At 41.4% G+C, this 27,112-nt stretch overlaps 1 protein-coding gene across 6 annotated transcripts in view; it reads left to right on the top strand.

Annotated features, from left to right (window-relative positions):
- LOC127372151 (plasma membrane calcium-transporting ATPase 1) overlaps positions 1-27,112 on the top strand; it is an 84,027-nt gene that overhangs the window by 17,052 nt on the left and 39,863 nt on the right. For 5 of the 6 annotated variants that reach the window (XM_051415597.1, XM_051415596.1, XM_051415594.1 and 2 more), the window contains exons 2-3: positions 16,600-17,046; positions 26,589-26,786. In XM_051415597.1, the coding sequence (XP_051271557.1) occupies positions 16,851-17,046; positions 26,589-26,786 (394 nt within the window). In that variant the 5' untranslated portion in view covers positions 16,600-16,850. Of the gene's footprint in view, positions 1-16,031; positions 16,053-16,599; positions 17,047-26,588; positions 26,787-27,112 lie in introns of those variants that run through there. The other variant, XM_051415593.1, reaches the window with a different exon arrangement.

The raw sequence follows: 27,112 nt of genomic DNA, 5'->3' as shown, positions 1-27,112 counted from the left end.
ACACACACACACACACACACACACACACACACACACACACACACACACACACACACACACACACACACAGTCAGTGCTGCTGCTTTTCAGCCAACATTAAGAGAAAACCTGTTTCTCTGTGTAAGCTGTAGCTATTTAACTCCATATAAAATGAAATGTGACTAACTTAAATGTTTCCTACAGAAGATTGGTCAGTTTTTCCGCACACATTTCCATTTCCACTTGACTGTGGCTGACTGTGGCGGCTGTCATGACCTTTCCAAACTTGTCAAAACCCAGGAGGTTTTCTTTTTTCCTGACATAGTATGTCATTCATTCTCTCGCTCATGAAATATGTAGCTTTTGCTGTTTGATGTAGGGCCTCTGCTCTTTTCCACTTAACAGTTTCTTTTAACGCTACCGGAGGAGTTCTTTATTTCTAATCTAACATTGTACCTTTATTTAAAAGGTGGTTGGCTACGTTGCCGACGTTTGCAAGGTGCAACACGACAAACTTAAATTCTTAAGTTTCAAAAATGATGACACTGTTCAAACTTAGAAAACTGAAAGCTGGTGACCAGCGATCACAAGCAGACACTCAACCACAACAACAACTGGCTGACAACAGTTAGGACGTCATGTGGTATGAAGCAGCTGTTTGTTTAATAGCAGCAGACTGCTGATGAAACATTTGTGTCAATAAGGTTAAGTGAAGGAGAGAGATCACCTCGTCTGTTTGCATTGTGGATTTGCAGCAGTTAGCTGTAGTTGGTGGCGACGATGAGGGCTGACTTTTATGGCTTTGTTTTGGCGTGTACATACATTACGCTATGTAATGGAGTATAAGGGAGGGACTGAAAGGGAGAGTGGTGTCAGGTTGTGGAACATAAAACAAGGCAAAGGAGGAAGGAAAGAAACTGATTGCCGACCCAATAGCTCGACATTTCCCTCTCGATAAGGTGTGGAAACAGTGGCTTTTAATCTGGGCTGCTGTAACAGTCGACTGCTGCTCCCAGTGCTCCCAGTACAGTGGATGTGGGGGCTTCTGGTATTTGATTATGTTTTGAGAATGTGGCTAATACAGGGTTTCAAACAACTGAGATAAGCTGCTTCCTAAAGCTGTTTATGAATCACTACAGTCTGACATGCACTTAGGACCAGTACTGCACGTTTACACGTAAATCAGCTCAATGAGTCAGACAGGAATTAACTTGCATATTCATTAATTCCTTTCTTCAGGTGCTGTATGTCCTTGCATGTCCTGTGTCCTTGTTTAGATTCAAGCTGCTTCTGTTTTGTGCAGATCCTCTCTGTATTTAAATGTCACCATTTCAAACATGTTGACCCAGAGCTCACAGGGACTCTCCAACAGCATTTAGACCATGTAACAATAAAACCGTTGTTAATGGCAACGGGCAACACTGACATATGCTATAGGTTATGTTTAACTACAACTAGAGACCATCTTGGGATAGGATCACACAAGCTGCAGCTCTGGTCACATTCCAGTCCATGAGTACTCAGTAGGTACTCAGCACTACATTATTACACAAGTAATCAGTACTCACACTTATCTTCCAACTGGGCCTTCATTTGATCTCGACTACACCCTTGTAAAGTTTTGTGACTGCACCTTGTTCTCTATCGTATTGTGTCAGACAGACACCTGCCAGAGTACTGAACATCACCCCGGGGGTAGTTCTTGCTACAGTAGGTGCCCCCAGGACCACATTTTACCATAGTGACACACACAAAGACTCACAAGGTGAAAACAATGTTTAATCCATTGAATCGTGTCCTTCTTTAAACTGAACCAGACTCCCATATTTGATAATGTCCCATTTAAGAAAAAAAAATAAAAAAAGCTTGCAGAGATATTCAGTTCACAGGTGTTCAGAAGTTACCTGTAGGAGTGTGGTTGTAGGTGTTGGGAGTGAACTGGAATAATTTCCAAAATAACCAGTCAGATTGGCAAATTATGCTTCTACCTGTTGTACTGTAATGTCACAACCTGCCTTTACAGATCACGTGGCATGTGGACATGTGGAAACACTGATATCTGACCCTCAGAGACAAAGTGAACATGTATGTACACACTTTGTCCAGCACGTCTCAAACCCCTCACATGACACCGATCCTCACTTCTTTGATGATAACCTGTTGGATGAAGCAGGGCTTGAAGTTAGCAGGAGGTGTTTTTGTCGTTGTAGTATCTTGTCAGGATGTTTGCAGCAGTCATATTTTTAGCTTTGTCTTCTTTTGTCCTCATTTACCTCATGAGGAACGTGTAGCCGCGTCCCACTCGGCGTGCCCTGCTTATCAACGAGCTGCAGACAGCCACTGTTATCTGACGTGTTGGAGACGCTCTACATGTCACAGACACAGCGCTCGCAGCATTTCTGTAAATCAGCTTTGTGATGTTTTTAATGGAGAAACTGTTTATATCCCAGTGATTGTAATGTTAAGTCATTTCAGGCACATTTTCACAGTCTGTCCTCATGTGTGGTTCCAAGTCCACATTTAGAGAAAGACGCTCCAAATGCCCCAAAGTGTTGTTGCTCTATTTGCTCTATTCGATGTTGACTGTTAAAACTTACTGAAAGTCATTAAGCTCCCCCAAACCTTAAAAGCCAAAATTTTAATTCTTAGTGCGTAATTGCAACAGGCCACGGCCATCTGTTTGCCAACTTTGTAAAACACAACTGCCTACAGTACCATTTGTCACTTAGCGAGGCAGAACACAGGGAGGCCAGAATAATTCTCCTGGCAAAAATACGTGGGTAGGCTTGTAAAGATAAACTGTGAGAGCTAGCATGTCTAGTGTGCTAAGATCAGCGGTCCACAAAGTTGAGAATTATACAGCGTTTTTACACTTAAATGGCAATTATTCTGTCACAATCCTTGCAGACGCTGCAGCCAAGCTTCACTCTTTCTCTGCTGCATCTGTTTATTTTCACCTAAAGGATAAAAACAATCAGTGTTTCCTGACAGGAAAAGCCAACAACATCTCTATTCATTGGAGAATTTCGAGTATTAAACTGTCATTTATGACAGCGACTATGTCTCTCCCTGTTTACTGAGAGAAAGTGATCCACAGCCATGGTGTGTTTTAGAAAGATTTAGTTAGAATCTGTTTGAACTTTGCTTTGTAAAAAATAAATATAGAGCGTCAGCCCGTGAAAGAGATCAGACAGACCGTGTGGCCTTCAGTCGACACAAATATTCCTAGAACAGAAGTTTAATAGGAGAGTCCTCTTTACTGATGGTGCTGGGCTAATCTGACTAGCTGGTTTAGCTAACAAATAGTTACGACTCCTTTGGTTGTCATGTCATTTCCTCCCTGAGCTCTTTAGATAGAAAATAGAAGGAAAAAAAGATGAGTTAATGGAAAACCAGACTCAGATTTTCAGTAAGAATTGACGATCAGTGTAAACCTGCCTGTCAGAGCAGCAGCTGTGTTTGATTCCAGCCTCCGAGGATTTTTGGCTCTCGGCTCCACCTGTTAGTATGCAGCCCAGAGGAGGTCAGCTGGTTCCGACCCCAGCTGCAGGTACTTTCACCTGGGTCGTATCAAAGCCGGGACGCCCCACCCTCACAGCCCTGTGGAGCTCGTTAGCTGTCAGAGCTAATTTTGGTCTCTACTTGCACAGATGCTGACGCACTTCAAAAGAGTTCCCCTTCAAAGAGCACACAGGTCAGAGTGGGAATAGGAGGAGGAACATGCATATATGTATGAATGCACAGTAAATAGTTTCTATAAGGACTGCCTTATAGATCACATAGAAGGACAGATGAACCTGGAGAGAATCTTGCTTTTGGTTAAATACTAAAAACTAGGCGCTCCGTTAGAGTTTGGAATCTCTCTGTGCCACAAGAGCATTACTGAGGTCCAGCACTGATGTTTGGTGATAAGGTCTGGCTCACAGTCAGCGATCCAGTTCATGCCAAAGATGTTGGATGAGGCCTGAGGTCAGTTTCTCCACACCAAACTGGGAAAAAAAAACATTTCTTTATGGACCTGGCTTTGTGCATCGGGGCTTTGCCAAGTTGAAACATGGTCCAACGCAAACTGTTGACACAAAGTTGGAAGCACACAGTTGCCTAAAATTTAATTTCATGATGCAACAGTCGTAATTTGAGCGTTTTTATCTTCTGCAATGTGACATTTATCTGAGTAAAACAGAATGTGTGGGAGGGTGTAGTCAGGGGAGGTATTTGATCAAACCCTCTCAGTTTGATTGGAACAGTCTGGCCTCCACCCACACCCCCGTCACCCCGTTTTGACAACAACGTTTTTGCCAGCTGACATCCAAACATGATATCTGACTCCAACTGTGATATCACTCATTCGCTACTGATGGATGGTGTTGCCCCAAATCGCTTTTATTAAATATATCTGCTAAATGAACTGGGCTGTCCACATGCTGTTGGCCACACGGCACACCAGGGATATTTAGATGTTGCTCAGCCTGTCTTCAGAGCACAGTGCTGTCATTCCAGCAGTGTTTACTGTTTAACATGACCGCAAACACACACACTCACACTAACATTCAGTTTTAAAAACACACTTTGTCAGAACTTCATCTCGAGTCCAGCCTGCTCATCATTTTACCAGCTTACACAGAAAAATACCCTCACCTTTTTAACAAGGGTTAGACAGGTTATAGTGATTGGATCTAATGTTCCCAGGTATCTAAAGGTTGTGGTGTTTGTTGCTGCAAAGTTGAGCAGCGTTTACAGTAAACAGGGTTCTCTGGTGACGGGGTTAGACCAGAAAACACCTGAGATCTGCTGAGTCTGCTGCTCCTAAGTCTCAGGCATTAAAAACAAACACTCATACTACTATTTGTATACTGCTGTATGTTCATAATCAGACTGAATAGTCCATTTCTTCAGGCTGACATGGTGATCATGTTCGTTGTTTCCTGTTTGGAAAGGGGTTGTTCTGTTTACTTTATTGCTTTCAGCCGTATCAAAGCATTTAAAAGCCTTCTACTGGCGAATCGACAGGATGCTTTTATGGCGTTCCTAGGTTATAGGAAATGCACTGTGTTTGTGACTAAGTTAGCTTCATTAGCGGTGCTATTCTTCACTAATAACAGGTACAACAAACCAGATATGCACATATTCTGTGCTATTTGGTCAGCAGATCAGGCCGTTCACGACGTGACTCAGAGCTCCCAACTCCCCTATGATGGAGGAACCCTAATGGACAACACTGTTTCATGAAAAGCACAAACATTAAAGGGACAGTGCTCTAAATCTTTCAGCCCTTAGTGGGTTTGATTTTTGCAGCCTGTTTTCCTTCATCTGCTGCAACAATGGAGGCTTTTATGTGACTGCTCCTCATACACATTCACACCTGGGGACTGACCAGTGGCATCGGTGTCAGATGTGTCCTCACACACACACACACACACACACACACACACACACACACACACACACACACACACACACACACAGGCTGCTGCAGGTCTCTTTCAGTCTATTTGGGTTATGATCAGTGTGGCTCAGGACTCTGTGGTGGTGAACAGAATGAGCTGCAGGCTGTAAACGGGATTATTAAACCTCTGGACACTCTCCAGATGTTGCTGCTTTGTTTGTTTCGGATCTGTCTTCTCCCTGGTGCCTTCTTCTTTCATGAAGGACATGTCCTCTGTGCTGCTGTCGCCTGTGTCCCTCTGAGTTTAGAGTTTATCAGCAGTGTCTACCTTCACTTCTTTGTCTCTCTGCCTTCAGCCTGTCCACTTGCTTCACCTGATAGCGGAGAGTCACTGTCAGTAAGCGTTGACATGCAGACAGCAAACATTGATTGTCTGCAGATGTGTTCACATGTTTGTTGGTGTGTTTGGGCTACATGTGGATGGTACGTGCAGACGTTCGGAGACAGATGACTGAATTAATGTAACCTGGACCCTTGTGGAGACTCGGATGGGGAAAGCATCATTGTAATAACAAAATTCAGTGTTTTAACATGCTTTTAATGTCAAATGATCCCAGATTTTAACCTACTAAGAAGCAATAACTAAGCTCGTAAATACATAAAACATGTGGTCGGTAACAGGTACAGAAAATGTCAGCATTTTGTCCACCCAGCTTGCTGTTGTTTGATGCTTTGCTGCAACAAGGAAAGGACTAAAGACAAATGATAGTTCTGGTTTTTATATCCTACTGAAACAGTCAAGTAATCAGATACACACACACACACACACACACACACACACACACACACACACACACACACACACACACACACTCACACTCACACACACTCTCGCAGCAGTACAATAGACTGGGGGGCCTCGGGTTGTCTAAACTGTCCACTCATCCAGCCAGGAATCCCAGGAATGAGATTTCTACATGAAACCATAGACTTTGTGGACTGTGTATTGTGTGTATGTGTGTGTGTGTTGTGTGTATTGTATGTGTGTTGTGTGTATTGTATGTGTGTGTGTGTGTGTGTGTGTGTGTGTGTGTGTGTGTGTGTTTTTTCACACGGCTATGATGTGACAGCTTACAGAACAGATCAAATTCTTTGTACAAGTTTATCAGTCCATGCCATCTCCACCTCCCTGTCACACATGGATGTGCAGCCGTTGGTCATATGAATCTATTAAGAGAGCTGATGGTGTCTCAGTGGTAGTCTCGCTCTGAAACCTCACCTGTAGTTCAAAACACTGCATTAATGAATCCCCCAGACTCGATGTTTGTTGTTATTGTGAGAATAAATTGACCATTGTTGTAGTTGATATCTCAGTTGGGATAGCCCGGCCCTTCCTCTCCTCTGATTGGACAGCAGCTAGCTGCTATGAGCGTTTATATTTTAAGATATTTTCTGCTTGCTGTCCATATCATGCAAAAAATACACATGTTTTAACTCTTGTACTCTTAGTTTCACTGATCATGTATAAAAATATATGACATGTAAATCTATATGTACAAATCTCTGCTTGTATTTGTTCTTCTGGAAGCACATAGACGAGTCTTCACATACATTTACAGCCTGTGTATAATCTCACCTTCACCACAGTCAATGGTATCAATAATTCCAGTGAGGGTGAACTTTGAACAAACACTGCTCTACAGTGTTTAGTCAGTCTGACTCTGTTGACTGCTGAGAGAGGAGCTGCTGTCGTTGATGGGTTTATCATGGCAATGAGCTCAAGCCTTCTTCTGTGTGTGAGTCTGGTAAAGCTGAACGTGAGGAGCAACTTAACACCCCGTTCTAACTCGAACATCCATTCATACTCCAAAAATGCATTCATACCCACCCCCACCCACTTTTCATTATTGTAACATAGCCAAGGTCAGTCCTGTTTTATCCAGTGCAGATGGTAAACTCCTCGGATATGCTGTCATAACATCCAGAATTGATTACCAGAATGGACTTTTCCCTGACCAACCCTTCACGGAAACAAGAGGTCTTCATTTGGACATCCTCACAAGATCGAGGGAAGTTTGATTATATTTCATCTGTCCTGACGTCTTTGCATGGACCAAACTTACCAAACTCCCCTTCTTTGGAATAAACTACCTCAAATGCAAATTTGGGAGGTTGAGATTTTTAAATATAATATTAAAAAACAACATTTTCTCTTTTTGCTATGGTCCCTCCTAGTTTCACTGGCTGGGTAAACATTAAACTGGTTTCTGCCCGTGCATCAGTTTAGACACATTTCCATTCTGACTGACATATTTGGTATTTTTGGAAACTTTGCCCTTTTTAAATAAAGGTCTGTGGGTTTGAACAAACCACTTGAGCTTCCACTGACTGCCGAGTGGGGTTTAAAGGGTTAAAAGAGCAGATCAAATTAATAAAGAGGCAACCAGAAAACTGGCAGCAAGTCTGCACCTGTAGTGTTTCCTGTGATGAGTCATTTAGTAAGTAAGTAGTGTGTGTGTGTGTGTGTGTGTGTGTGTGTGTGTGTGTGTGTGTGTGTGTGTGTGTGTGTGTGTGTGTGTGTGTGTGTGTGTGTGTGTGTGTGTGTGTGTGTTGGTCGTATGTGTGCGTGAAGAACTGTAAGCTGATCCTTTGTAATTGTTGATACTGTGTCACCATCTGAGTGCATCATTGACACAAACTGAACTCAGACAAACAGCTGTGTGTGTGTGTGTGTGTGTGTGTGTGTGGAAATGTCCTGGAAATAATTCTTGTGTGTGTTTGTGGTGCTCCACAGTAAGCCCAGGCCTCTTCCTCTTCGCTCTGCAGTGTGGGGATTTCCTTTTTCCACTCTGGTCACATGACTGCAGATATGGGTGTGGTCTCCTGCATTCTTGGCCTCTCTCTTTTTCTCTCTCTCGCTCTCTTGTTACTCTGTCTGGCATGCTGCGACACTCTCTCTCTCTCTATCCCTCACACCGACACACACACACACACATACATTTTCCTCGTCTAGACCAAACACACACTAGCTCAGTGTCGGCTGTTTGACGTGCCCTGCATTTAGAAATGTCTGTGTGTGAACTGTGACATGAACCAGTGGGATTGTGTGTGTGTGTGTGTGTGTGTGTGTGTGTGTGTGTGTGTGTGTGTGTGTGTGTGTGTGTGTGTGTGTGTGATCTGTTGCTGGGTGCAACAAGAAAAAAGTTCCTCTCTGTGTGGAGGGTGTGGCCAGCAGTAGATTTGCATAGAGGGGTTGTGAGGGGGTGTGTGTGTGTGTGTGTGTGTGTGTGGTGTGTGTGTGTGTGTGTGTGTGTGTGTGTGTGTGTGTGTGTGTGTGTGTGTGTGTGTGTGGAGGAGGAGGAGGGCGGTGCAGGCTGCTGGTTTAGTATGCAGAGCAGGTGTGTCTGCAGAGGCAGAGAGCCGAGAGGAGGAAGAGGAAGGAGGATAACAGCAGCTGAACAGAGGGACGGTCTGATTGAATATAATGAACAGAGGAGAGCCAAACCTTCTTCATGAACTGAAACTGATACTCTGTGTGTGTGTGTGTGTGTGTGTGTGTGTGTGTGTGTAATATCTCTCAGTGTCATAACAGATAACCGTAACATGTGACAGCAGCTGGACTGTGTAACTCTCTGTGGTCTCGTATAAAGAGTTACAGAGTGTTCAGAAAAGTGTGATAAAATGTTGCCTGACAGACACCTTTTTGAATGTTTCCTCCTTTCTGAGGCTGACACATGAAATCACGGTGACCCTCAATGTCCAGCCGGTTTGCGAGAGCGAGAGAGGGTGAGACTGACTTCTCCTTCAGTGGTTGTTGGTTTATATTCTTGTTTTTTATGACTGCGTGGTGAAATGATCCAGGCAGCAGAGGAAGAGGAGGGACGCTGACTGGCTGCAGTGAGTAGAAGAAAGAGAGTAGCGGGACATTAATGACAGTGAAGTGTTTGATAAGAAGCTGTATAATTTACAACTCTGTGGAATGCTGCTGTTAGCGTGCTCGCTCATGCGCTTTATGTTTCTTGTCCCCTTCAGTCTTTTGGCCACACCACACAAGGTCTGGGTTTTTTGGTTTTGAATACCGGATTATGGATAACAGCTGATTGATCCTGTAATGTAGCATATAAAATTTCTACTCTGGTCTATTCTAGTCTGCAGTGTTAATGTACATCTGATTTCCTAATACTCACGACATGGTGGATGTGATGTTAGTCAGTATGAATCATTGTTATTCTTCTTGGTTTTGTTTAGTTAACCCAAATGTAGTCTTGGCAAGTGCAAAAACAAACATCATGTCCTCACTGAGATGGATTATTTTTGGAAAACTGTTTACATGTGAAAAGCTGTGCGGACATTTGTATGTTCTCAGGTGTTTCTATCGTCACTGAAACACCAAAACAATAGAAAGAAATGTCTTCTTCGATTCTTCTTTGATTCTTCCACTGCGTTTCAGTGCTTTACAACCACATTAGAATATCAATCCAGTGACAATAAACATTTATGGCAGTCATAAACATGGGAGTCTTTCCATCTCCACGTGATATGAGCGCAGCATGACACCGGAGGCTCGTGGGTTTTGTTGCAAAATGTTTAAACGACACAAATAATTTCGCATAATTTTAGCATAAATTAAAAAAGTCTTTTGTAGAAAGAAAAGCACTAAAACACAGGCCACAGACAGATCCAGACACACCAGACTGCCCCCCCCCCCCACTGCTGAATGCACATAAATCAGTTTGTTCTTCTTGGCCTTTTTCTTAATTTTACACACACACACACACACACACACACACACACACACACACACACACACACACACACACACACACACAGAGGCTTATTGTATCTCACACACACACACAGAGATATAAGCTGAGTGGCTGGCAACATGGTGGCTGCAGCTTAATTTCATCTGGAGTCAATAACAAACAGATAAGATGGACGAAGAACAGACACACTGTCTCACACACACACACACACACACACACACACACACACACTAATACTTCTTGTGTCTGCATAGATGCCCCATATGGATAGCTGAAGTCCTGACATCACTTCCTGTCGAGCTCCTGTAACTAAATACAACCTCTCATTGAGGCTTGAGGCTTTCTTTCTGTGGTCTTTGTGCCTATCACATGGCACAGGTTTCATTCAGTCTGCAGGGTTGTTCCTTTTCAGAAACCACAGAATTACATTCTGTATTCACTAGTGATTTACTGAATCACAGACATTTATGAATCTTAGCTAGTAAAGGCTTAAAGGACCAGTATGAATGATTTAGTGGCATCTAGTGCTGAAGTTGCAACCAACTGAATACAGCTCAGCCTTCCAAGTGTGTAGGAGAAACTACAGTGACTGCAAAGAGTCAGAGGAAAATATCTAAAAACGCCACTTAAATTAAGTTATTGTCCAAAATTCTCACCATAATGTTTTGTAAAATTGAGGTTATTATTGTGAAATATATTTGTGAATATATATATCTCTAACATCTTTCCATCAGCATCTCTACATGAATACGAAACATTGTTTTAGATTTGTTGACTATAATCCATATTCTTTATACATATAAGAAAGCTAGTTCTGTCCGTTGGTTCAGTCAACGCTCCCCCGTTGGCGGTCAGTTGGTACCTGTAAATATTTAATTGTCAGCAATCTCTGTAAGAAGCAGTTTGTGGGATGCAACCTGTTTTTCATCTAGTGATGTGTAAACGTCCACAAGCAGCGGGGGGGAGGGCTGCAAAGGAGAATCCGCTGATGTTTGTTCACCCAGTCGGTCCGACACCGTGACAGTCCGATCAGACCTGCAGTTGAGGGTTTTCATGGAGAGACGGCAGCGTGTTTGTAGCTGTGATTGTAGACAACAGTGTGGAGAACTTCCTCCTCCAACCTTCATCCAGCCTCAGCTTCACCTTCACCTTTCTTCTTTCATTTGGTTTCTCAGTTGTTGTTTATTTAGCTCATTCAGAAGAAGAGTATTTGTTGTTTCATCAAAGCAGTCGGCCTTGTTATTTTATACGTATAACTACCAACCAGGGGGCTGATACTCACTCTGCTCCCCTCTTGCTATTGCTCGTGCATACAACAATGGATGAGGAGAAATAAGTTGTTGAGGTCAAGAAATATCCTGAACTATAAGACCCACCATGGCTAAAAATACACTGACTGGCGAGCCATAGCTCTGGAGATAAGCTCCTTATGTGAGTTTAAATAGTGGTGACCACACATAATGTTAAGCTAATGTTATTTTATTAATATAGTACGAGCAATTTTACTATGAACAAAGTGAACAGTTGGCCTTCACAGTTGAATAGGTCCAGGTTACATCCCGTTAAATGGCACTACTATGCCACCCGCTGAGAGACTGACGCGCTGTAGTGCAACGCTTGACGCTTGAGTACATCCTATGACACGGCGCGGTGGCAGTAGCCTTAACGCAGCTCGATAACATCAGCATCAGCTTTAGTGCAGCCCACAAAGATTAGCTCGGCTGTTTTTCCAGCACTGAACAGCAGACCTCTGACTCACTCAACATAATTATAGAGTTCATGTGTCTGGACCTGGGTTGACTCTGACAGGAGCAAAGTTTGGGGACTGAGAATTGTGAAAAATAAAACCATGAAGACAAAATAAAAAAGTATGAGATGATCAGCTGTCAGAACTTGTGTGTGTATTATTTGGGCCTTTTTACAAATCGTTTCCCTCTAAACAGATATCAATCCTACGTGTAAAGCAAAGAGTTCACAGTGTTGCAGCTCTAGTGGAGTGTGAGTGTGTGTATTATCAGTGTGTGTGCGCTTACGTATTTGTCTTCGTTAGTCAAACTTGCTCATTAAAGCACAACGGCCACATACACACTCAGTCACATGACAGAGAGGAAAAGGTGAGTGTGTGTGTGTATGTGTGTCATTAAGGTCTAAAGATAGGAATGCTAACCTTTGGACTGTAGTGGGTGTGGTGGTGTATCTAACAAGCACTAAAGGTGTGTGTGTGTGTGCGTGTGTGTGTGTGCGTGTGTGTGTGTGGTGAAACTCCACCCAAAATCTGTCAGTTGTGTAGTTCTTTCTTTCATAAGCCTCCCAACACGTTCTCTACGTCTTCAACAGCTCTCAGTACGGAAGTTACATCTTCATACTATGATTATTGTGGCCCAAAATACTAGTAAATAGTAATAGTAAATATAGTAAAACTACTTCACACCATGATCGCCTAAGCGATAAGTATTTTTGACACTTTGTTGGACTTTATTGTTGTAACATCAAGTACTATAATTATACACCATAAACTTAAGCAGGTTGGTTGTTTCACAGTTGAGTGGAAATGACTTTAAATGCAGCTTAAAATCCAATTCTCTTAAATTCAGATTTGCACATTATTATCAAACCCAAACTCTCTGAATTGTATTTGTAGCGTACGTTCTCTCAGACTTCACCATCCAGCCACTTCTATGAGTGCAACAACTTTGTAGTAAGTGTATTCTGCTTGGTATTAATAGTTAAAAGGGGACAATGTTAGCCCATCGTAGTAAGAGGACCGCTGCTCTGTTATATTAGGCTCTTACAAGCCACTAGCAACACCCACCCATCTGCACACAATCTCCACATTACTACTTACAAGAACCCTGGTCGGAGTTAAAGTTGACCCGAGAGGAATGTCATTTCCTGTCATGTCAGTCATGTAAAATGCATGGCCCTGTCTTGCTTAATGTCGCAACTCAGCACCCAGACACTAGCTGCACTTCAGTTGGTTGACAAGGTAGGATTAGTATAGCATAGTCTTGTTAAAAGGGAGCTCTGTTGTGGCTCATCAAAATAAAGCTCACAGTGAAGGCGAGGGGCACTGTGCTGCGTTCACTGTGAGCTCAGCGATAACCAATGACGGTAATATACTTTTTGCATCAGAATGTTTTTTCCACAGTATATATTTATATATCAGCACATTTCTAGTTCCTCCCTCTCACATGCACACTTGACAAATACTGCCACTATTTTTGGTTACAAGAGCAAAGACGTGTGAGCTGATTGAGAGTTCAGACCATAATAAGCCTGTTTTTGCTTTCAAATTTCAAAAACTCCTCCATGTAATAAAATATAGTAATAGTTTGTATTCAGTTTATATAATTGTCTCAGTTTATGACTCAGTTCAATAAAGAGAAGAAAGAATTTTAATCCCAAAAAGGAGTGTAGCCAGGAAAACAGATATTTTATCAGTTCTTTGGGAACTTTATGTGTCATTATTATTATTTACACATTGCTGTCATTATTTCCATTAATGATAAGAACACGCTAACCAAAGTTGTTGGTTTAATCTGAATCATCCGTGTAGGAATTATGTACCTATTTGGTCTGTTCTAATGAAATACTTGTGCATTTCCTCCTCTTAGTGCCCGTGTAATTAAGTAATCTCATCATCTATAATTAGCACGTTCCATCACAATGACATCACCAACTATTTGTGTAATAATGTACAATAGACATTAATGTGGGGACGTCTGTGGGCTGTTTATTTCATTTTATTTCACTGTTGTCTTATTATGATAATGACTCGACTTCTGGTCAATGAGCAGACGGATAATTGCTGAACGCGTGCGCACACACACACACACACACACACACTCACTCACTGTGAAACCTGATATGTTAAGAAATAAAATAATGGAGGAGGAATGAGTTTAACAGACAGATACAATTAATTAAGTTCCTTATGGACGATTTTCAAACCTCTCGTTTTAAGAATTGAGGACTTTTACAAGTATTTTAACAGCACGGCAGTTATGTCATTCTCCGTTTCCACCTCCAGACAACAACAGGAAACAACAGTAAATAAAGAACAACATGATAACTGCTGCTGCTCTTTAATCTCAATATAACTGACGCTTAATAAATCCTCCATCGCTTCACTTTACCTGACTGTCACGGTTCCTTTTTAGATGCGGTGGAAACGCAGGAACGTGCTAAAGCGATGTTTAGTCCCCGAGTTTATATCTTGTTTATTGAGTTTGTTTAATGAATAGTTAATGAGTCCTGACTTCACTTCCTGATTTAGTTCTGAGAGTTTAGTTCCTGAGGGACCCACAGAGAACCCTCTCAAAGACACCACAGAGGCTCCGAGGTACAAACCAGTACAGTGGAACAAACCAGCAGAACATTTCACAGTGATGGTCCCGGATGTTTTGCCGCCCTAGGTGAAGGCTCATTCGGTGTCCCCGCTGAATAAATCGGGCTACTCAGAAATGCAATAAATTTGCATATACACGTCCAAGGACAGCTTTTATGACAGGGTTTTTATATAATAAACAATTCACTATGTAATTCTCTTTGTTTGAGTTGTTTGTCCACAGGTTTGGAACAGAGTAAATATCTGTATAGTGAATAATGAATGGAAAGTCAGTTTTCCAGCTAAATAAGAACCACGTTGATATACTGAGCTTTAGTTCTGTAAAAATGTGAGATTTTGTTTGGGGGATAGTTGTTTTTTGAGTTTTGAAACTACAGTTTCCCTCGTGCTTCAGGGATACAAGCAGAAGTATAGAGTTGTGAAGTGGGAGAAGCGATTTAAGACACCCCTGGTTCCCATTGTCTCCATAGACAATGACAGCTTTGGACTGCACTAGGTTGTATCTAATAGATCAATTAAAATCCGTCCACTGTATGTGAGAAAACAGAAACAATCTTCCTCCTTAATGTCATTAAACATTTCATCAGTGATACCGCAGTGATGCCACTTCGTCTGTGGACAAACTTTTCTGTAAGTTTCGCGGCCACCGTAGTTCCTCCTACACTGAGAGGGTGAGGCAAGGGTGTTGTAATCTGCAACCACACTGCTAGATGCCCCTAAATCTTTAAACTCACTTTAAAACAAATGCACTGCAGACAGCAGAGTGTAGATCTCCTTAATCAAACAGAGACAATGCACTCAGTGACATTAGTGTTGCATAAATATTCTTTTAAGTTCTGAAATTTTGTGTCTAATTTGTATTTTATCTGATCCAAAAACAACAACAACAACAACAACAACAACCCACAAATCATTGTTACATAAAAGGGAGAACCAGTGTCCTTGGTGATTGCCTGTGTCACCTATAACACAAACTACCACTCGGGAGAACTCTGACTGCAGCACTAACAGGCAGCATTTAGGCTGTGATGGTGTGTGTGTGTGTGTGTGTGTGTGTGTGTGTGTGCATGACAGAACACTGAACAGTGAAAAATGGAGGCCATCCTTTGATGTGCACTTACATAATCTGTGTTGATGGGTTGGAAAGCCACGCACACTCGCACACTGACCCAGTGGAGTTCTGCCTTTCATTGGCGTATCATCCTCTACTTGGTGTTGATTGGCTCTCAGAGCTGCAGCGTACTCAGTCCTGAACTCGGGTTCTGTATCAACAGGACAAAAGACTCCAGCTTCACTGGGACTGTGCTGATTGGTTTATTATTTTTTACAATGCCTTTGGTTTTGAGGTCGAGGTATCTTTATCCTTTTTTTCTGACTTGTAATCACTATAATTGAATTTGTTAGCCAACACTGTTTCACTTTTGCTTCCAGCTGATGAATCCAAAGGCCGACTCCTGACTTCAGCTTTTATTGGAAGTGTGTTGAGCTCGCTGTATGTCTGTGCTTCTACCGGCACAGAGAGGATTTATAGATTAACTCAGCTGTAGAAGGGATGCTGAACTGTCAGACAGATGTAAGTGTAAAGTACACAACGTTGTAAATGGTTGTTATTGCATTGAGTTCTACTCATACTTTTTCCCCCTATTGTTATCACTTCCAGCCTTTTAATCTGAGTGTTTAAGTGTTAGAAGGTTTATTTTCTAACTTGAGTTAAACAGATTGAACTTGACATACTGGTGCTTCACTCGAGTTTGATCCATAAATGAGAGAAAAGACAAAATGAGACTAAAAGTTTAATGTTCTTTCTACAACAGAGTCATAAACTCTGCGGACGGTTCAGGGCAAGAAGATATTTAACCAACCAATTACATGTCTCGGAGGAGCAGTGCGAACCGATAATCACTTTATATCGTAATGACCTCGGTGATTCAGCGGACTCCTTTAATAATCCGAGATGAGAAACTCTCCTCTAATTGGGCCAATTAGTCTCTGTGCTATTAATTAGGTAAAATCAGAGCCTTGAACTGATCTGTCTGCTGCTGCTGATGTGTAACTGCTGTGTGTACGGACTCCTGAGTGGATCCGGTTTATTACAATCTGTCTTCCTGTTTCCTCCGCAGCGACGAGAACATGTTTACTCCCCTGTTTCCATGGTAACCCGAGAGGAGCATGCACGTCCGGGTCAGGAGTTAACCTCAGCGCTCATCTCCTCCGCCTGCCCCCTGTGAGAACTACACTACCCACAATTCCTGTGAACTGACTACTGGTCTGCAGTGTAGATCACTTTAAAAAGAAAAAAGACACTCAGAGGGACAACAACTACTACTACTACAACAACAACAACAACAACACTTCTCTGAAGAGGACCAACATGGCCAACAACACGGCGGACCACCCTCCGGGGAATTCGGTTGCAGAGGGCAACCATGACGGGGACTTTGGGGTGACCGTGGCTGATCTGAGGGATCTGATGGAGCTGCGGAGCGCCGAGGCCGTCAACAAGATACAAGAAACGTACGGAGACGTGCAGGGCATCTGCCGCCGCCTGAAAACATCACCTATAGAAGGTAAGACGCATCCAACGCACCAGACTGAAATTACATGTTAGTTTCCTGGTTTAAAAGAGCCAAAAATGCAGCATATCACCAGGATAGAACTTTTTTTAACTAAACTATTACTAGTATTACTATTATACTAGTTTAGTTGTAGGTTTCTGCCAAAAACATCAAACAACGGATATAAAATTTCACAGATTTGCCCTTTAATCTACAGTTAAAGCTTTCTTTCTTAATATTTACAGCCTATTAAGTGGGTGATGACAGGGACCAGTGAGGAATGTTCAAGGTTATTACCCCAAACATAGCCTGTAATAGCCTAAAAACGTATTATTCACCTCTTTCTGCTGAGTCATATTGTTGTTCTTAGGTTGTTGCATTACCTGGTACGGGTCCACACACCATGGGGGGCTGGGAATCAGTGCTTTTAATCAAAATATTGATTAATACAATTCATGGTTTTCAATTTGAATCTTATTCGTTCAAAACATCGGCAAGGTCGATTCACCAACGAGGCAAAGCAGGAAGCTGCCCCAGGGCAGCCACTCATATATCAACGAATGCATCCTGTCTTGCCTTCTTTAATACAAATCCAGTTTTAACTCCTTAACTGGGACCCAGAAACAGATTCTTGCTCTGGGGGCCCCTATATGTGTTTTCTTTCTTTCTGCATAATTACACACAGAACAACATTGGATAATGGCTTTAAACCTTTACACACCAACTCTTGTCTCAAAATGCCCTTAGAGCTTTGGATGGATACACTCCTTATAGATGTGATAGATGATCAGTTTAGATTTCAGTCAGAGATTCGTGTGAGGCCAGAAAATGGCTGACATGCTGCTGTTTGTTGTTTCTCTCTCCCTCTCCCCTCTTTTGATCCTTCTCTCGCTCCCTCTCTCTCTCTCTCTCTTTGTGTGTGTGTGTGTGTGTGTGTGTGTGTGTGTGTGTGTGTAAGCAGCCATCGGTCCATTCCAGGATTGAAATTAGTTCCAGCCCGTTCCCCTAATGGCTCCATAGATCATTGCTCTGTTCCATTTAGTAATCAGAGGACAGCTGTAGTCGCGTCCTCCACGCAAGAAATTACTCACTTTAATGAAGGAACTGTAATTATATTTTCACTGCAGGGAGGGAGGAAAAAAAAAATTGGGGGAACCCTAAATGTAAAATTGAGGGCAAACACACACACACACACACACACACACACACACACACACACACACACACACTGAGTTACAGTTAGGTTACAGTTACTGGACAAGTGTCAGTCCTGTTTTAATCCAGGTACTCTGCTACTTAACTAACATATTATTTACAGAATTAACTTCTGTAAGGTTGTTGGACTTAAACAGATAAAGGTCCAAAACCAGTGGCTCCTACATTTCCCAAAATGCAACTGGACATGCTGCCTTTTATTACACTCACGGCTTTCAAACGCCATTACATATTTGTGGTCTGAAATAGGGTCGAGATATATATCGAAATCACAATAAGGTCGAGAACAAATATCCAAATCGCAGAAGCTGCGATTTTTAGCTAAAAGTAAAATGTATAATGAAACAGCGTTATGATGAAGTACTGTAGTGCTGCAGAGACGCTCTGGACTACAAATCTTGTTTATTTACATTTATTTGTAGTTTAGTGTTGAGTTTAACCCGTTAATAGCATGTTTGCGACACTGGCTGAATGTTTCAGTTATCACACTGTGTCCGAGTACGAGTATCACAATATGAGTCACAATGTATTTTGCAAGATTGTATATCATTGTGTTGCAGCCAGATTGGCCAGTATTGTCAGACTGTTTTAACTTTTAGCTGAGATATTAGTATCTACTGATATTGACGGAATAAACCTGTTTCAGTCTCTCTCTGCCTTCACCTTAACTTGGTTTCTCACATCGATCTGGTTCATGTAAACGCAGTCGGTGTCATTCCTGAACCGAAGCTGAGATGAACCATGTTTTCTCACATCCTAAAACACACACAGCAGAAAATAAACCTGTTCTGTTGTCTGATAGTGGGTTGACAGTTAACTAAACTGATGGCTCAGTAACAGAGGCGTTAGCAGTTAGCGACCTCACACAGTTAAATTTAACTGTGTTTCTGTATCAGTGCTGTTCACTGTGATAATGAGATGTTTCTTCCTCAGCTGCTTTTACTTTCGGTCTGTACAATCCGCTTCTGATTGGACACTGAGCTGATTGTCATTGTCCTGAGTTTAACCTGACCACACACCCACACACACACACACACACACACACACACACACACACACACACACACACACACACACACACACACAGGCTAAAACACACACACAAGGCTCAGCTGCAGCTGTGCATCCTGCTGGTTAATGTGTATTGATGAATCAGTCTGCTGCCTCTTTGGAGGTCATTGATTGTCCTTCTCATCATTTTACAAAAATGTATTTCATGTTGCGAGGACACGCAGCCGTCGAGCATGAGACATCAGACGTTATTTAAACAGGACCTGGGTTACATAGAGCTTCACACAGAGACACATACAGACCTAAAAATAAACAACTATTTTAGGAAAATGCTAATAACCAGCGTGTTCTGTCACTGCTCGGGAGATGAGTTCTTTTTGTCTCCGTAGTGTCACTTTTATTGCTTCATGTAAAAGATTTTGTCTCTTCAGACAGAAATGCAGGACTGAAATTCAAACTAGCCGATAAAAATGGATTTCACTGAGTGTGTCGTCAGCTGATGATCAGATGTTCACTTTTATGCTGATTTAAACAGTACATTTTGTTTCCCTCATACAGATATTCGTCCCTCAGATTAGAGCTACAGAGAACATGTAATCAAATAACTTTTCTGGAGCTTTGCTCTTTTTATTGATCAAGTAGCGCGGCAGCATCCACACGAGCCACGTTTCCCCAGACGTAGGCAGAGCTTTCTGCCGTGGCCTGAAATAAAACTGCTAAAGGATAAGAAAGCGAGATTACTGCCATTCACAGACGTTATGTAGAGTCAGGTGGATATTTCTATGGTAGTAAGGTGCATGATTGTGTTATCTGTTTGGTGCATTGTTAAAAAAAAAAGCCATGTTTCTGTAGCTTAGCTTGTTACTGCCCAACACTGCTGATTACCATTACCTTATTTTATATCAACGCTTGCAAAGATCAGCAGTGCCTGCACACTCCTGCTGTCTTTATCCTGCATTAGGACAAGGAGACGATCCAGTAGGTAGTCCTGTGAGTTCTCAGATTTCAGATGGGAGGAAGCTAACGTTGGCATCCCAGCTGGTTAAGCATTGTAACCGAGATATGTTCTGCACAATCAGTCAAATCTGAGAAGTAAATCAATTCACACACACACACACACACACACACACACACACACACACACACACATACACACAACACACACACACAGTAGTCTGTATGTAGGTTCAGAGGTTTCTCGGCCTGCTGGCGTGTCGGATCTTTTCAAGCACTGTGGTGTGAGAAGTCAGCAACCAATCTGAGATTAAGCATTATCTGCGTGACCCGAGTCTCATTCACTGTAACTAACACACACACACACACACACACACACACACACACACACACACACACACACCGATACAGCCTAAGGGCATCCATGTCTTTGCCAGTTGAAGCAGAATGCTCCTCTGAGCGATCAGCAAGAGGGAGAAAGACACCAAGACATGCAACGCTCAGATTTTTCACTCAGTCGCATCTCTTATTGTGAACTAAAATAAAGTGCTGTCTGTAGTCTATCTCACCCTCTCCAGACTTTCCAAAGATCTGAAAAAAAAAAAAGCTGAGAAATACAAATCCGTCCGTCCATCTATTGGCTATATCGACTCATTCTTGAGGGTAGCAGGGGGTCTGCAGCCCACAGAGGGTTAGATACACCAAATCTGATGTTCTTTTATCAACCAAGATGCTTCTGTCTACTCAACAACAACAACAAAATAAAACAATCACCAATCTCAGTTTTATTATTATTAAAAAATATTGCCTACAGCAGCAGGCGGAGTTCGGGTGAGACAGATAGCTGGAATCACATATCTCTTCACCCTTCAAATGTTACATGCCTTTCAAATAATTTATATTTTCATACAAAATAATACTTGTTTGGGCTGACAAAGGAGGACTAGCACATGGAATTTCTAGCTACCTGGAGATGAAACTCTGCATGTTTCAAAGTATTTCAGGATTTGTACGTGTGTGTTTGTACATACATGTGCGTGATCATTGTGTCCCCACATACCATTGCATGCTATTACACTGTATATTGTGCATTTTTAAGCATTTTCTTTGCTAGAAAGACAAAAGATAATATCATATATACCGTACATACATACATACATACATACATACATACTGTTCTGTCCGGTTAGATGTTTGTTGCAGAACAGATTATAGACAGTTACAATGAAGATACACAGTTATATAATAAATATATAAAAAAGAGGATTTGTAGGAAATAATGTATGTGCTTGCATTTTTAAATTTGGCAAATGTGTTTATTTATTGACACAATTGAACAAATAGCCATTTCTGTTTTCATGCAGAATTTAATCTTCTCCGCCACGCCACTTCTCTGTGAACTGATCTTTGTTCAACCAAATGTTATTACATTACAAGTTAATTTAATAATTAAAGCGTAACTAAACCCTTAAATTCTGTTAGTGCCCTCTGTCTCAGCAGAGGACTCACAGGAGGATCATACAGAAGGTATGGCCCTTAACTCTCACTAGAAACACCTTCACAGTTGTTTGTAAAAGTTTCTGTGTGGTACACGTGTTAGCACATTAGCTTAGCGGGCGGCTGAGAGAGGCTAATTCTGTGTGTGTCTGTGGGGGAGTGTAAAAAATGAATTAATGGATCTGTGACTGCGGTATGAAAAGCATCCAGGAGATAGCCACGCAGGCTCCATCAGGGCTACAAAAGACCATGTGCCATTTTTTGTACCAGATTAAAATCACGTGGAAACGTGGACGCCCGCCCGGCTCTGACAGGAACTGCTGGTCGGGTTCTGGAGCGCACACATTCAGCAATAAAGTCTTTACTGAAATCTTGTAGATAAACATGAGCATCAGTGGTCAAGACTGTAAGTTCCTTTCAAATAAAGGAAATTTTCAGGATAATTGCTGCAGATTAAATTTGATTGCAAATCAATGAAGTTTAAAATGTAATTTATGTTTGACTAACAGAATTTATGACTCTGACTCACACTAAAAAGAAACTGCAGTTTGTTCTGTTATGGGAAATAACGTTTATGTGTGGCCCTTGGTGGACTGTTAGCATCCACTTGCATCTTTGCATTGGTTTTATATGCCATTGCTTTGCCTCTAAAGTGTGCTTTGTGGTCTGTGTGAACACTAAAGTTCATACAAAACTTTGAAATGTATTTTAACAGTTTATGGTTTTACTACTTAAAATTGGACATTAGCATCCCTTGTTTGTGTTTGTGTCAGTGACTGTTAGTCCAGCTGTGGGAAAGCAGTGAAAGACTGGTGGATAAACAACAAGATTATAAAGGAAACAGAAAGCAGTTCTGACAACATGGAGGAAAGAGAAGAATAAACAGTCCTCTGTCCTTGTTCTGGACATCAAAATATCTGAATAATGAGACTGGACATTAATACCTGCTGCTATAGATTCATCTGTCAGAGGGGGAATGAATGAAAGTGAAAACTGCGTGGTAAAGGATGTAGCTGCATGGTGGCTGATAATGCTGTGAATTGGAAGAGACCTCCTTTTGCACCAATGAAGTCTATTTCTGCTGGAAGCTGAAATTCATAAACATCTGTGACAGGCGAGTGTGCAGCAGACTGCTCTGCTGTTACTGGAACATCATCTCAGAGCTTTAATCTGCATCTCCACGGGGACGTTCACCAACACAACGGGCCGACGCCAGGCACCAGATGAAACCCACTGTCACAATCACAACATTGAACCAGAAAAAAAACAGACTCATATCGATCAAACAGACAGTACGGGTTCTCTGTGATTCTGTTATTCTTTATTTTAGTGTGACAGGAACTTTCAGCATCAATCACTGGCTTTAAAATGATGAAACCAAACTTTGAACTAAACCACAACGTGATGAAACATTGCTGAAGATGACTTTGACAACCGGTGTATTTTTAAAATCTCTGTTTGTGCACCAGCTCATCGTGAAGCAGTTTGTGCTTCTGCTGTAAACCTCAAAGCTACTCAGTCGAGACATGTTGGGAGGCTGTACTGTCGGTCAGATAAACCGCTGCTTTTATGGCAGAGGAATGTGTACTGTAGCTTAAGTTTTAGTTAGAAAAGTTTACCTCATCTCCTCTACCACATCTTACCTACAATTGCCTCAGCTCACCTCATATCACGTAATATCATCTGGTTTTACCTCGTTTCACAGTGTCTTATATGACATATCACCTGACATTGCTTTATCTGCTCCCATCTAACCTCACCTATGGTCACTTCACTTTGTTCCAATCTGATCTCATCTCAAATAATTTCATTTTGCTTCAGCTAATATTGACTCACTTCAGCTCACTCGGTTCCAGCTCATCTGTTCTTACGTCTCACTTGTCTTATTGTATCTCACATATGGTGACTCGTATTGCATTTTATGTCGATTCACCGAGTCTCTTCTCATCTAATCTTTACATAATCTCATGTGCTACTTTATCTCACCTCATCTTATTTTACCTAAGGCCACTTCACCTCATCTAATTTTTATCTCACCTCATCCAAGATCACTTTATTTCATTTCACTTTCCCTCATGTTCATTCACATCTCTTCATCTACTCACCAATCTCACCACGTCACATTTAGCATTCAATTGTGAAATAATTCCACCATTGAAGCCATCCAATTAAGCTGACATGAGCAAAGAGGAAACTAGTAGAACTGTGTCTTGTGGTTGTGTAATAACCTCAAAATGGCAGAAATTAGTATCTGGTAGTTTTACCTGATTACTGCATCCAAAGAAAAGAGAGACAGCTAGAGAGAGAAGTCATGAAGAAGAGGGGAACTCTTCATTCAGTCTGTCAGGAGAGAATCATTAGAGGAATAAGAGGCCATTATTAAAACATATTAAGACAGAAACATGTCTAAGCTCATGTTCGTGCTGACTTACAGAGTCCTTCACGAGAAAGCCTGCGAGTGCAGTCTGTTGACATTCAGATCACGTTCCACTGCACATCTCCCAATTCCACCAAGAATCCACAGCAGCCATGTTGCTGCCCAGACAGCCGTGCAGAGGAAGTCACAGATTTTCAGTTTTTACAGAAAAATACCCAGATTTATTAAAAAAGAAGCAGATGAGTTAAACTAGTTTTCATTCAGACTCGCCCTTGTGCACCCAGAGGTTGCTGCAAATAAACACTGTTTACTGAAGTTAAAGTTAATGAGGTCCTGTGGTGATGAGCTCAGTTCAGAAAATCCTCCGGTATTAGAAAGTGAAGATAAACACGGTCTGTTGATTACCCTTCATTATTGATAGAGTATAATAAATTAACGGAAAATTGTGTTTTTAAATGATGATTTTTCACCCAGATTTTTAAATAAAAATCAACAGTAAGGCTTTCTAAAGATGGAGCCCTCCCGCTCTGCCCCCTTGTAAGCATCCTGGTCGACTGGGAAATCTCTTTGTTTTTATTGTCTTTATATGGAGAATGAATGAGCAGTTACATATGAGTCACTGCTGGAAAATGACAGTCACAGCTCTGGAATCAATAACTCACATATATAGTTTGGTCTTCAGTTAGCAGAGGATTGTAAGAGATCTTTCTGCAGGAGACAGGAGGAGAAACATCGTCATTAATTAACTGGTTTAATCAATTCGTTTTATTTATTAATGACTATTGATAAATTATTGATTAATCAGTCTATATTTTATTCATGAATGTATGTTTTTGATACTTGATTTCCACATTAGTGTTTAACGGAGGTCTTCAGTGTTTTCCTTTGAGCCAGCTGATCCAGACTGGGTCGGTCTGATCAGGTGGTGTTGTGTTGACGTGGAGCATCTTGGCTCTGGTGGAGCAGCAGATTGTGGTTACAGCAGGGAGGGTTCGGGTCAGTTCAGGCTACTTTAGATCACTACCACAGACAACACACACACCAGTGTTTTCCAGCCTTGTGGTCAGGGACCCGCACTAGGGGCCACAAGGAAAACCTGAAGGGTTCGAGGATGATTGACAGGAAGAGGAAACTACAGAAGAACTATTACTGATGTGTAAAGATCTGATATGAACTTGAATTACTGTATCATCTTAGCTTGTCAAGTCTTGAAAAGATAAAGCCTAAATCTTTTCTCTTTGTTGAGCTGATCACAACCTGTAGACAAATTGATCTGGTGACAAGAGGTAATTTTAAGGAGTTACGAGTAAAGGTGTGTGGGGAACCACTGCTGGATACAACATACAGGGATCAGTCTAACCTGGAAAATGGTACTTTCAGCTGTTGATAATTAACTTCTGATCATGGGAATTATTTTTCCAATCTGTGCACCTGAACGCACCATTTGTCTGACCTTTTGGTCAGTGTTTTTTTCTGAATCTCCAGACAGAAAGGAGGAAATAATGAATCCAAAAATACATAATTTCTCTGAGTGGAACAGATTTGTGTTGCTGCACTTAAATGAACACTGGAAAAAAAATACTGCAGTCTTTCATGACAATAAAAGTAGGTCATGTTGCAAAACTATAGTGCATCTTCTGCTGTCACTGTGTGCACAGCTATACAACCAGCAAGTCACACTTCCAATAAAGGTTTAAGGCAGGAGTTAGCCTTTGAGGTTTTTACTGAAAGCAATTGTGAAACAGTGAAAACAGTATTGGACAACAAATTCAATGATCGTTTTTACAAATCAGAAAATAATGAGACAAGACTGAAGGTTTTTATTGTATAGTGTCCACAAGAGTAAACATACAACATGTGAAATACTTGGGATGCACCGATTGGGAAATTCTGGCCCGATCCCAATGTTTAAAATAACAACTCTGCCAATACTGATGTTTTTGTTGTTATTTATTCACCCTTTTGTGCCGGGAAAATAAAAGACCTACAAAGATAAGCATTTCTGCCTTGTTGCTGCTCAGTCTATTTCTCTTCTCATCCAGTATGTGAAATGGAGTTATTTTATTTTATGGCTGTTATTTTTCCTTGAATTTAAAACAATTTTTGAATTTATTGTACTGTCTATATAAAATTATAATACATTCTATAAATTATCTATATGCTGTACGTGCCTGTACTGTGTGATCCCTGTAGCAACGCTTTCGTCTTAGCTTTTATCCACACACACTTGAAACGCATTTGTCATGTCTTGTGTTTGAATTTTACTTTAACACCCTGAAGAAGGCTCCTAGCAAAATTTAGGTGGTGTCAGCTCTGTGGAGTATTATTTATTTTACTCAGAGGGCCTTGGATCTTTCTTTCTCGTCAAAGAGCATTAGCTGTGGATTATTTTCAAAAATCTTTTTTTACCTTTTGTTTATCAAGCAAAACCACTCCAGTTATTCCCTTTTTATTTTTCTGTATTTACGTGATTGTTAATGTCTTGTGTTCGTGTCTGCAGGTCTGTCGGGTAACCCCGTTGATTTGGAGAAGCGTCACACATCGTACGGCCAGAACTTCATCCCCCCCAAGAAGGCCAAGACGTTCCTGCAGCTGGTGTGGGAGGCTCTGCAGGATGTCACACTTATAATCCTGGAAATCGCTGCCATCATCTCACTGGGCCTGTCCTTCTACCATCCACCTGGGGGTGACAGTGAAGGTCAGTACAGTCAGAGACTCTGACAGTCTTTTTCTTTTTCTCAGAAAAAAATCTATGCAAAGACAACAACACTGGTAAACGGCAACTATACTGCTAGATCCCTCTAAATCCCCCACATTGGACTTCTTCTTCTTTATCCTTTATTTATTTATTCATATAGTTATTTTATATTTATTCATATTTAGTTTATTTTTTCATCATGATTTTGACCCCGGTGTTCATGAAACCCTAGCTACGTCCCTTAGAAAAGATGTTCAACTTCCCGAAAATTATCAGTAATAGGCAAAACATAAGCCTAGGCTGGATTATACAAAAGAAAAAAGACA

The sequence above is a fragment of the Dicentrarchus labrax genome, unplaced genomic scaffold (assembly GCF_905237075.1).
Source record: "Dicentrarchus labrax unplaced genomic scaffold, dlabrax2021, whole genome shotgun sequence".
In the NCBI taxonomy this organism is placed as follows: domain Eukaryota; kingdom Metazoa; phylum Chordata; class Actinopteri; family Moronidae; genus Dicentrarchus; species Dicentrarchus labrax.
Note: the sequence above shows the minus strand (reverse complement) of the source record. Positions and strands in the feature narration are given on the sequence as shown.